Source organism: Mesocricetus auratus, unplaced genomic scaffold, assembly GCF_017639785.1.
Source record: "Mesocricetus auratus isolate SY011 unplaced genomic scaffold, BCM_Maur_2.0 Super-Scaffold_100107, whole genome shotgun sequence".
Classification (NCBI taxonomy): Eukaryota; Metazoa; Chordata; class Mammalia; order Rodentia; family Cricetidae; genus Mesocricetus; species Mesocricetus auratus.
Window position 1 is genome coordinate 69180 of NW_024429243.1, and position 12037 is coordinate 81216.

The window sequence follows — 12037 nt, forward strand, 5'->3', positions numbered from 1 at the left end:
TAAAAGCATGAGCTATTATTGGTTTAATTTTTCAGCATTTTTGAGTAAGTTTAAAATCTTAAAGTATTTTTAATTGCATTGATCTGGTAGCTATACATGGAGAAGGATTTTTTTATTCATTTGTTTACTTTTTATAGAATAGGTCACTTTAAAAGTCAGGGCTGTCCTATCAGGACTTCACACATTTTTCCTGCCTCTGACACCAGAGTACTGGGATTGAAGTCATGTACTACCACCCTAAGCAACTTTAATTTTTTATTTTATTGTATCATTTGTGTTTGTTTTTTGTGGGGGGTTGTTTTTTTGTGAGGGAACAGTGGTTTGGTTTTCCCAGATGGCGTTTCTCTGTAGGATTGGAGACTGTCCCAGAACTCTATTTGAAGAACAGGCAGGCCTCAGAACTCTCAGGGATCTGCCTGTTTCTGCCTCCCTATTGCTGGGATTAAAGTTGTGTGCACCACACACTGTTAGGTGTTATTGTTCTTCTATTTTTCACAGAGATCTGCTGGCTTCTGCCTCCCTAGTGCTGGGATTAAAGGTGTGTGTCACTATGCCCTGTAAGGGGTTCTTGCTTTTATATTTTTGCATTTCTCACAGAGATACCTCTGCTTCTGCCTCCCCAATGCTGGGATTAATGGTGTGTGCCACCACACTGTGATAGGGTTCTTGTTCTTAGAGTTCATTTGAAAATATTCAAGGTCATCATGGCCTTTAGAATAATTCCAAGGTCACTTTAGGATATAGAAGACTAACAAAAAAGGACTTTTGAGAAACCTATCAATAGATACATCTTGTAGAACAGAATTGCTTTCCTGTCTCAGGTTTATGGCAAGAGCAGATATAGGACTAGTGTCTTTCAAGCTGTGAAAGAAGCAGGAAAAAATGTCCAGAAAGCATATAGAATAAGTATCAAATTAGGACAGAATGTCCTCATGAGGTACTCAGTAGCATCTAAATGGGGTAGAAAAGGCACACTCAAAGGATCAGTGTCTCTAGTCTCAGCATATATGAGGTAGAAGACCAGAAGTTCAGGGTCATTCTTAGCCATACAATGAGTTTGAGACAAGCCTGAGCTACAGCAACCTGATGTCAGTCTTTGATTCCCTGGAGTCATATACCTTAGAATCAATAACTCTGAAGCTTGGAATGGCACAAAGACCAAGTCATACATAAACTGAGTTTTTCCCATGGAACACAGGATAGAAGTGGAAAAACATATTTTGTTTTCTTACCACTGCAAATGCACTCTGACAGGATATTATTGTCCGAATGCATACATAAAAAGAAGTGTAATACCATTTTTTCTTTTTTTCGTATTGTTTTATTTAACTATTTACATATGTCACTCTAAGTCCCCTCTCTTTCCCCTCCTTCCACACATCCCAATCCTCCCAACAATTCACCCCCAATCCATCTCAGCTCTGCTCCCCATAGAGTGCAAGGGCTTACAGGAAGGGTTTTCAGAGTCTGTCACATCATCCCTGCAGGGCCTAGGTTCTCCTGCATGTATCCAGGCTGAGGGAGCATCCCTCCACATATAATGGAATACCAGAGTCCATCTGCATGCCAGGAATTACTGCTCTACTCTTCAAGGTCTGAAAGATTGCCCAGGACTCATCTCTGTCACCCAGGTTCAGTGGGAGGGAAGTCTGGATCAGTCACATGCTGGCCCCTCAGTCATCAGTCTGGGGTCTATGTGTTATGCCTTGTTCAGGTCACCTGCCTCTCTGGGTTTCACCAGGCTAATATTGATTCCTTTGGTCATCACTCCTCTTTGCAACTGGGTTCCAGGCATTTTTACAATATATTTTTCATTTTTTAAATTCCTGTATTTGGCTTGATGCCAAGATATCTCAAAAAGCTGAACAAGTCCTCAGCCAATGAGTATCATCTCTCCAAGATTCTTTAAATTTGAACATATACATACTTTGTAGAAATTAAGGACATTTTCCAGGATTTCTTCAGTTTCCTGGGGTCTTTCTATGAGGTTTCCAGAACAAGGAAGAGGTATCTTGGAGCTTTAGTATTCCAGCACTGGGAGTCACTGGATCATATGGAAGCAAACTGAGAGTTTCTTAGTTCATATTAAGTGCACTTCAGTCCCTCCATAAAAGGATGTGAGAATATCTTCTGAATATCCATATACCTAGGGGCAATCTGTAAACAGAAACACAGACACAATCATGGTGTCTGTGGAATCTATGTAGAGAAGACAGGGTCTACAGAATGTGAGGAGAGGCGTTAGATATGCAGACTGAGTGAAGCTACAGAGACAAAAATTAGAGGAGCAGTGCAGGTCCTAGATGGATATAAATTTAAGGGCATGTCCAGGGAGTTGAGCTTCAACATTATTGGGGATCTGGGTAAGTCATAACATAGGTGGAGATAGAATACTATCCCTCTGAAATGAGAAATGAGAGAACTAAGGAAATGGTGGTTTATATTGATTAAGTATATTTAGTCAGTTTCAGCCAGTAGGAGGCATTAATTTTCCAGCAAAGTTGAGGAGAGGCAGGATTTTGAGGCCTGCTGATTGTGCATGACTCAGCCCATTAAGCCTGAACTTGAGATTCTGTTGAACAGATGATGGCAATGTTTGTGTACTAACAATCATCTATATCTTTCTAGGAATTTGAAAATGGCAGAGGGAAACAACAAAGTGGAGGCTATTCTCTTGAACAATGTTCACTGCCACATGAGAGAGAAAGGGATGACTGACAAAGATTTTACCATAACCATATCTGGCTCTGATGAGGAAGGTACTCCAGTGCTACTTATCCCTGCTTTTGAGCAACATGAAGATGACTACGTGGATAATGATGTCATACTAACAGAAAACTATAAACCTCAGACATACCAAGCCAGCGTCTTCAAATCAGCTGCCCCGTGGCAAGATCTGAACAGATTGGGAAAAGAAAGTCTCAGAAAGTCTAGAGGAGACTATGAAACAGACACCCACAACTGTTTCTACCATTGTAACAAATCATTGCTTGGTTCTGGAGCACAGGCTGATTCTGAGGATGAATATCATGGATTTCTGAATCATGATTGTGGCAAAAAAGAAGCCAAAACTTCACCAAGCATTAAGCAGACAACAAACAACACAGTCAACCCCAAATTTGAGCAGAAAGACGTTAGAGTGGGAGAAAATGGCCTGCTTTTCCCAGAACGTGAGTCTCTGAAATCTCAGAACCTATCATCTGAATACTCAGAGACAGATTCATCAAATCCTGGAGAGACAGCTACTTCAGTAGATGACCAGGTCATTGAGGGAGAATACTGGCTTGATCACCCATCCTTCCAAGATCTGAGTCCCCAGTCTCAGAAAAGAACAAACCAGGTTGTACCCAAAGAGACTCATTATGAAGCAGAAATGGACACAATGTTCTTCTGGCAAGATTTCTCAGAGCCTGCTTTTCCATATCCAGAACCCCAGCAGGAGGGGATCCCTGTTCCTTGTTGTTCTCAGCTGGCCTTTCCTCTGGAAGAACTTGAAAATCAGCACTTAATACTTGATGAAGACCCTGGACTGGTTTTCTTATCAGGAACTCAGGAGGCCAATTTGAAAAGCATGTGGGGACAAGAAGCTGCTAAAATAGATCCAGAATTTGTTACATTATTGGTGATAGAAACAGAAGCAAGATTTCCAGATGTAGCAAATGGATATGTTAAAGAGATCATTCATTTGAAGCATTACTATGATTTGAATGTACTTTGTAATTTTCTTCTGGAAAACCCAGATTATCCAAAGAGAGAAGACCAAGTTATTATGTACCCCAGGAGCAGCCTGCTTCCTACTCAGGGTGATGTGATGTTGCCCAAAGTAGACTTTGTTGACTATTCCAAACTGACTCCACCTGACCATGGATGCATCCTTCAAGCTGCTGACCACTTGATGGCTGAATTCAAGATGCTCAGCAGTCAAGACATCAAGTGGGCCCTGCAGCAGCTCAAAGGACACTATGCAATCACGAGAAAGACCTTCTCTGATGCTATTGAAAAATGGCAGGTGGAATCATCTGAAACCAGTGGAAAACAGAAAAATAAGAAAGAAATGAATCAGTCTTCTTTCATAGATTTCAAATTTGAACAGGGCAATATAAAAATAGAAAAGAGGATGTACATTTTGGATAACAAGTGTCAACACTGTAGATCGTATGACCAGAAAGACCTCCTGCCAGCTATGCAGCAAGAGCAGGAATTCTATGAGCAGAAAATCAAAGAGAAGGCAGAGCATGAAGACTTTTTGCTTCCTCTGCAGATGAATGCAAAACCATATGAAAAGGATGGACAGCTGATTGAGTGTCGTTGCTGCTATGGGGACTTTCCTTTTGAGGAGCTGACACAGTGCTCCGATGCTCACTTGTTCTGCGAAGAATGTCTCATCAGATATGCCCAAGAAGCAGTGTTTGGGTCTGGACAGTCAGAACTTAGCTGCATGAAAGGTAGCTACACATCTTCCTTCCCAATCTGTGAACTGGAGAAGGTGATCCCCCAGACCATCCTGTGCAAATACTATGAACGGAGAGCTGAAGAAGTCACTGCAGCCTATGCTGATGAGATCATCAGGTGCCCGTCTTGTAGCTTCCCTGCTCTGTTGGACAGAGAAGTGAAGAGGTTTAGGTGCCCTAATGTTCACTGCCTGAAGGAGAGTCATGGTCTCTGGAAAGAACATACCAGTCTCACCTTTGAAGTGATGGCCAAAAAGGATGATGTCCTGTACTGGACATCTATTGAAGAAAATATGACTGCTGCTTGCATTAGAAAATGCCCCCAGTGTGGCACCAGCCTCATCAAATCTGAAGGCTGCAACCACAAGTCTTACTGCTGTGGTGCCCATATGTGCTACCTCTGTCAAGTTTTTATCAATGACTATGACCATCTCCTCCAGCATGCCCTCTCTCCAGGAGCCTCTTGCCAGGAATGTTCCAGGTGCTCCCTCTCGACGGCCCCCACTGAACATGATGAAATGCTGATTGAGAAAATTCAAAAAGGGGATGAAGAGGAACAGAAAAGTAAGAAGGGAGAAAGCACATTCAAACGAATCAGCTCGCCACTGGAGAAGCCAGCTGAGAATGTACAGCACCTGGCAGCCCTGCCATGGCCTGTCCCACAGGAACTGCACCGACAGATGCCACGATATGCCATTATTCAAAGAGTTTTCCCCCAACCACCTGTATGCCCCATGTTTAACAATGTCCCCATCAACTTATGTGCTGTGCCAGTAGCCTACGTACCACCTATGCCAAACTTGTGTGTCAACTATGCCTTAGGAAACATGCATGTGCCCCTGGATGGTGGTGATCATGATGAAGATGATGGTGATGATGATGGTGATGATGATGATAATGATGTTGAGAATGCTAGATGTAATGATGGATATAGTGATGCTGGTAATGATTATGTTGGAGATGTTGGTGATGATGTTAGTGATGACAGTGATGATGAAGGTAGTAATTATGGTTATTTTGAAGGATGTGATGATTATGATGGAGATGATGATGGTGGTGGTGATGACTATAGTAGACATGGTGTATATGATTTTCGTGATGATGTGGATGGTGATAACGATTGTGTTGATGACGATTATTGGGATGATGATTATGATTGTGGTGGTGATGGTTATTGGGATGATAGTGATGGTGATTCTTATGATGGAGATGATAATGATGATGGTGATATGTTGGAGGAAATGATGATGATGATAATGAAGGCGATGATGATGATGGTGGTGGTTGAGGTGATATGAAGATGGTGATAACTATGATGGAGATGGTGATGATACTGGCAACACAGAAGATCTGCTCTGCATCACCCAAACTGTGCTACTAGTCTGACTGACAGTGCATTGGAAATATGGACATATGGAAATATGCATGGGAACATCCTCCAAGGACCTAACTGTTATGATATTTTCTTCCTTGCACCTTCCTGGAGATGTGAAAGTTGGGTGGTAACTAAAAGCACTACCCTTGCAAACCTCATGAACCTCTGGACTGGACATCCTCTACTGGGTTTACCCAGTATGTCGATGACAAACTACAGCAAGAGGCCAGATGAACCTGGCAGTTAATGTGGCTACTGAAAGAACAGGAGCTGCATAGAACATGGCCCTCAGGGAGGTAAAGTAAGGATCTTGTCCTTGGAAATACAGTCTGTCTGTGGCTGAAAAAGAATTTGTGTGACAATAGTACTTGAGGGGCAATGGATGGATCATCAGGAATCCCTGAGGCAGCTACCACCCTAAGATGTGAAGTCCAGGCTTCCGACTCTTCTGAGAAACTGACTAATGACTCCCTGTGTATTTGTCTTAAATCTGGAGACAATTTATTATTTGTACTTAGCAAAATATTTCAAATTTAAAATAGCATGATCTTATTTTGTACAAAGGAAAAAGTGAAGTAGATTGTTATGTGTTTTTTTTACTTTTGTTAGTAAAATATAGATGCCAAGTATGTTGAAACTACTGTATAAAAAGACTGTATTACATGTAACTTGAATTTCATATAAAAGTTTGTGAATGCTAAATAAAAGATTATTTAGTCTAATATTTCAGAAGATTTTTGATCTGGTATACCTGGTTGATTTCATAATCACTCTGTAAACAGATTGCCCTTTATTTTAAACATTTCTAAATACAGATTTCTAGTTAGCTTGTTTACAGGTCTGTGCCCATGGTCTGACTCTTATGTGCCCTCTGATGCTAAAAGTGTATGACTGTTCTTCATAATTGTATGTGTTGTGGCTGGATGGTTATTTTCCCTTTTGAGTTAGGGTCTCTGGTAGCCCAGGCAGGATTTGTAGCCAATATGTAGTTAATGGAGGATGACTTTCTCCTTATGAGTTTTCTTTCTCTACACCAAGAGCACAGGCATGCTGCCCGAACATGGAATGTAGAAGCAGTAAATTGTCCTATGTTACACAAGAATGGGAGGATGGGAAAAATATTGAGAGCATCCACTTGCCTCTGGCATTTCTTCTGGAACATTCTAGGGATTCTTCCAATGTACTTAGACATTTATTCCATATAGCAGTGCTTACACCATTCAGTCATTCTACATGGGAGTTCTAGATCCTCACTATGCTCCAATAACAAAATGGATTCCCATTTTCCCAGATTGTCCCAAATTTACTAAAAAGATGTAGAGGCATAATAAGCTTGATGGTGGCTCAGTTTTAGTTTTCAGATTGCCCCTAGGCTAAATGAGTATTTAGTAGACATAGGCTGGTAACATTTTGTAAAGAACAGACCTACATATAATCAGTACCAATGATGCCTTAATTTGCTTCCCAGTAGCCAGTTACTCCTAGGTGTAGAAATACAGAATCTTCATGTGACATTTATACTTGTTCAGGAGGTCTGTGTCAGGCAAGTCCATTGTTTACTGGGCCAAGACCCAGGCAAATTTCTGGACTTCTACTGGAGATTTAAATTAACAACTAAATCAAATGTGAATTTAACAAGGCAGGGCTAGCTGGGGCTCATAGACTGAGCACTTGTTAAGCTTATTGTGAAATGCTGCCATCAACTTCCAACACTGAGTGATAAAGACAAAAAGGAAATAGATTGAAAAATGTTATTATATGTCATTTATGTGTATTCAATCACAAGATTGCCCTAACTCATGTGTGGAGGCAAAAAGCAAATATGTGGGAACAGATTACGCCTTCTACCATGTGAACAATGGAAATAAAACTCATGTTCTGGGACTTTTGTGACAAGGGCTCTCCAAGGGATTGATCTCCATAAAAAATAGAGGCACTTACTAGGCTTCACCATGGAACATCAAACCTGTGAGGAGGATTGGATGGGGGCGTTGTTGAGTTTTAGGGTAGATGAGGAGGGACAGGCAGAAGGGTTGGAAGGAAAACTATGGTTGGATGTAAAATGTAATTTAATAAAAAAGAATTATAAAAAAACAAACCCTGTGTTGAAAAAAGAAAAATGAAATTACCGAAAAGACTAACAACAATTTGGAAGAAATAAATAACCCCCTAAGGAAAGCCAAAAATAATTATAAACCGCCATTAAATAAGTAAAGGAAACAGCTCAAGACTTTAAAATTAAAAATGAGGCAATAAAGAAAACACAAACTGAGGGAATTAATGATGTGAAAAATCGTGGTAAATGAATAAGAACTTCAGATGCAAGACTAACCAATGAGCTGAATGCAAGGGAAGGAAAAGAACATCTCAGGAGTTGAAGATGTATTAGAGGAATGTGATTTATCTGTCAAAGTAAACATTAAAATACACAAAGTATTAACTTAAAACTTCCAGGAAATCTGGGACATCATGAAATAACCAAACCTAAAAATTGTAGTGAATGAAGTAAGAATACCAGTTCCATGGCACACAGGAGTCATACAAAAATTCAAGGAAAAATTCCCAACTTAAGGAAGGACATGCAAAGATAAAGGCCAAATAACATACAAAGGCAGATCTATCAGGATAACACCTGACTTCTCAATTGAGCCTGAGCTTCAGAAGGTCCTAGACAGACATTTTGTAGAAACTAAGACAATGGATGCCAACCTAGACTAATATAGCCAGCAAATCTTTCAATCACCATCAATGAAGAAAACAATGTATTACAGGATAGAAGGAAAATTCCAAACCAAGGAATTAGTTGTAACATATACACAGTCTCTCTCTCTCTCTCTCTCTCTCTCTCTCTCTCTCTCTCTCTCTCTCTCTCTCTCTCTCATTCTCTCTCTTCTACCAGCAAAAGAACCCATAAAAACAACAAACACTAGAATTAGCTGTGACTGGTCATTATTATCCCTTTATATCAGTAGATTCAACTCACCTATAAAAAGACACAGGCTAACAGAATGAAAACAAAAACAGGACTCTTCCTTCTGCTGCATAACAGAATCACATCTCTACTTTAAAGACAGATGTCACCTCAGACTTGGGAAAAAATGTCCGATAAATAGGCTTAACACACATCTATAGAATGTTTCACCCAAACACCAAGATCATACCTTCAGCAGAGGCATTGATAGATAAGTGGCCTCAGTTCTAGTTAGACCCAACACCAGCTCCAGGACATCTGTGCTTTTCGGTCATTCCTTTGTGGGGACTTTACAGATTGGGTTTTGCCCATTTTTCCTGAACTTCATCTCGAAGGATAATGGAAAAAAATGTCCGAGGAAGAGCTTTATACACAGTCTACATAACAAGGTCTAGATAACAGCTTGAGTATGCATCTTGTACTGGAGCTGGGTGTGAAGATGATTCACAAACTGCTGTGTGACATGGAAGTCTGCCTCTTTGTCTTGCAGCTTTGTAGATTCTGGGGAACCAAAGCACCTGGGGAAACATAGGCAGCATGGCTTCCTTGAGAACCTGAGGATGGGCGAATGCAACTTCAGGTGAGATTGGGTCTCAGGCGGGCCCCCCTATCCCCTGCCCAACACCCATCCCCTCGATCTTCCGGGGCTGCTCCTGGAATCCCGAAGACCCTCAACCACAGGAAAGACATCAGCCCTTCCAGACCCCAAACCCCAGCTAGCCCAGCTTCAGGTGAGATTGGATCTCTGGCAGGGATCCCCCCTCAACATCCATCCCCTCAAACTTCTGGGCTGTTCCTGGCATCCAGAAAACCCACCCACACAGGAAAGACATCAGCCCTTCCTTGCCCCAATCTCTGGCAACCCCAGCTTCAGCTTAAGCTTCAGGGCCAGCATCCCCGGCTTCAGCTACAGGAAGAAAGGAGACCAGCAGAAATGGAAAGACAACACCAGCACCCACTGGAAGAAGAGATGGGAAGAAGACAGAATAAGAGCAAACTCATCAATAGAAATACCAACATGACTCCATCAGAATCTAGGAATCCAACACCAGCAAGACCTGAAAAGCACTACATAGATGAAGCAAAGGAGACACACCTTAAAAATTATTTCATGAAGATGATAGAGACCCTCAAAGAAGAAATGAGGATTCCCTTAAATAAATAGAAGAAAAAACAAACAAAAATCCATGAAATGGGGGAAAATTCAAGAAATAAATCTCTCAAAGAATCTAAAGAGCACCAAGAAAAAACAACCAAACAAATGAAGGAAACAACTCAACAGTTGAAAGTTTGAAAGCTGAAATAGAAACGGTAAAGTAAACATAGAACGAGGGGATGCTGGAAATAGAAAAGCTGGGTAAACGATCAGGAATTATAGATGCAAGTATCAACAATAGAATACAAGAGATAGAAGAGAGAATCTCAGGTATTGAAGACTCATTAGAGGATATAGAGTCGTCAACCAAAGAAAATCTCAAAACCAACAAATCATTAACACAAAATATCCAGGAAATATGGGACACCATGGAGAAGCAAAACCTGAGAATAACACCTTGTGTTCACATCTCAATCTCAGCAAACAGAAGAACCAATGTGAGCAATTTGGTCATGTGTCCATGAACAGAGTGCTTATTTAGGATCAAGGAGGCAAAAGACTCTTGTAGATATTTTTCTGATGTAGATGAGTTATGATAATTCTTCAAAAAATGCTTTCTAATTTTATCCTGTATTATAAACCACTTCATTTTCTTTCTGTCATCCTCACCCCCTGGGGCCATATTATCCATTATTAACTCTAGCTATCCTTAAAACTTCCAGTGTTGACCAGGCTGGTAATGACCACCAAGTTCCACCTACCTCTACTTCCTAAATGCTGGAATTAAATGCTGTCACTAACACTTGTTTTATAATCATTTTCTTAACTGTGAAAATTCAGTGATTTGGCTGAGCATTGGTCGTACATGCTTTAATATGTGCACATGTGAGGCAGAGGCAGGTGGATCTCTGTGAGTCTGAGGCCAACTTAGTCTACAGAGGGATTTCCCAGACAGGATTCAAAGCAATACAGAGAAATCCTGTCTCAAAACTAAATAAATAAATAAATAAATAAATAAAACAAAAGAAAGAAAATACAGCGATCCTGTACTATAAAACAGCATACTGTGTTTTTCAAGGCTCTTAGGTGCATATTAAGGAGTCAGCATGAGAAGACACATTTCCCTTTTCTTTTTTTTCTGAGACAATATCTTACCAAGAAGGCTTGGCTGTCATAGGGTACACTATGGATATGAGCCTACCCTACAACTCTCTGAGATCCACCTGTCTTTGACTCACCAGTGCTGGGAATAAAGATATTTCATTACAATCAGTCAAAGACACTTTCAGAATGGTGTATTTCCATATCATAATGTCAAATTTCAGATGGAAAATTAATAGTGGGTAAGAATATCACTTTGAAATGTCAGTGTTTACAATCATATCTGTGGAAGTCACAAAATATGCTACTTTTTCGATTCAATCCTATTAAGAGATTGGGAATGATAAATCCCTACATTTATGTGCCACTCCCTTGAATAGAAAAGGAGTTTACCATGGAAGACAGCATGGATTAATATTAAGGTGAATAACTTTTTCTTTTGTAAAGTAACAAAGGAAGTATTTGCACATATCAACACATAAATATAAACATTCTACCAAGTTATTCTGTAAGAATATTTGGGTAATGAAAATTAACAGAAAGGGGAGGATTAGTGCAATTCATATAAAGTAAAATATGTCTTCAACAGTTAGACAAACAAAGCAGAAATGTCTGAGATTTATACCAGAGAATCCAATAGCGTCTTTAGATCCTCCCCTCTTTTCTTCCAGGACAGCATTTGCTGCCACTGTCCTGTTTATGGGTGACTTTTCCATGACTCCTGACCTGGAACCTGTGACTCAAGAAGTTAGTAGTCAGAATTTTGCTAATTGATCAGGGCTGAGTTCATCCTGCACTGCACTGTTGTTATAACTAGATGGTGGTCTTGTCATTTTACTCACTCTGAAAAACAGTTGTCCTCTGTGATTGAGGCAAAGGTGCTTTGGCCCAATCCACCCTCCAAACACCCACACACCCCACAAACACTATTCAAACCAACTCCTAGGTGAATGCAGAGACTCTTGGCTCTACAAGATGTAGGAAATAAATAAGGTATTTGTAGTGATATTTTCTTCATAATCTAACAAAGAAACATTGCCTTA

General features: G+C 40.4%; 1 protein-coding gene across 1 annotated transcript; it reads left to right on the plus strand.

Annotated features, from left to right (window-relative positions):
* Positions 1-2638: 2638 nt before the first annotated feature.
* Positions 2639-11768, plus strand: LOC121136424 (E3 ubiquitin-protein ligase RNF216-like). Its single transcript, XM_040736823.1, has 4 exons — positions 2639-2838; positions 3010-5682; positions 9288-9377; positions 11666-11768. Exons 1-4 carry the CDS (start codon positions 2639-2641, stop codon positions 11766-11768), a joined length of 3066 nt encoding a protein of 1021 aa, XP_040592757.1.
* The last annotated feature ends 269 nt before the right edge of the window (positions 11769-12037 follow it).

What these genes read in the sequence shown, in the direction of transcription:
- LOC121136424 (XM_040736823.1), top strand. Translation starts at nt 2,639, where the DNA reads ATGGCAGAGGGAAACAACAAAGTGGAGGCTATTCTCTTGAACAATGTT. An exon ending in GATGTCATACTAACAGAAAA is followed by an intron (nt 2,839 to 3,009) that starts CTATAAACCTCA and finishes TGGAGCACAGGC; the next exon opens with TGATTCTGAGGATGAATATC. An exon ending in GATAATGATGATGGTGATAT is followed by an intron (nt 5,683 to 9,287) that starts GTTGGAGGAAAT and finishes TTTGTCTTGCAG; the next exon opens with CTTTGTAGATTCTGGGGAAC.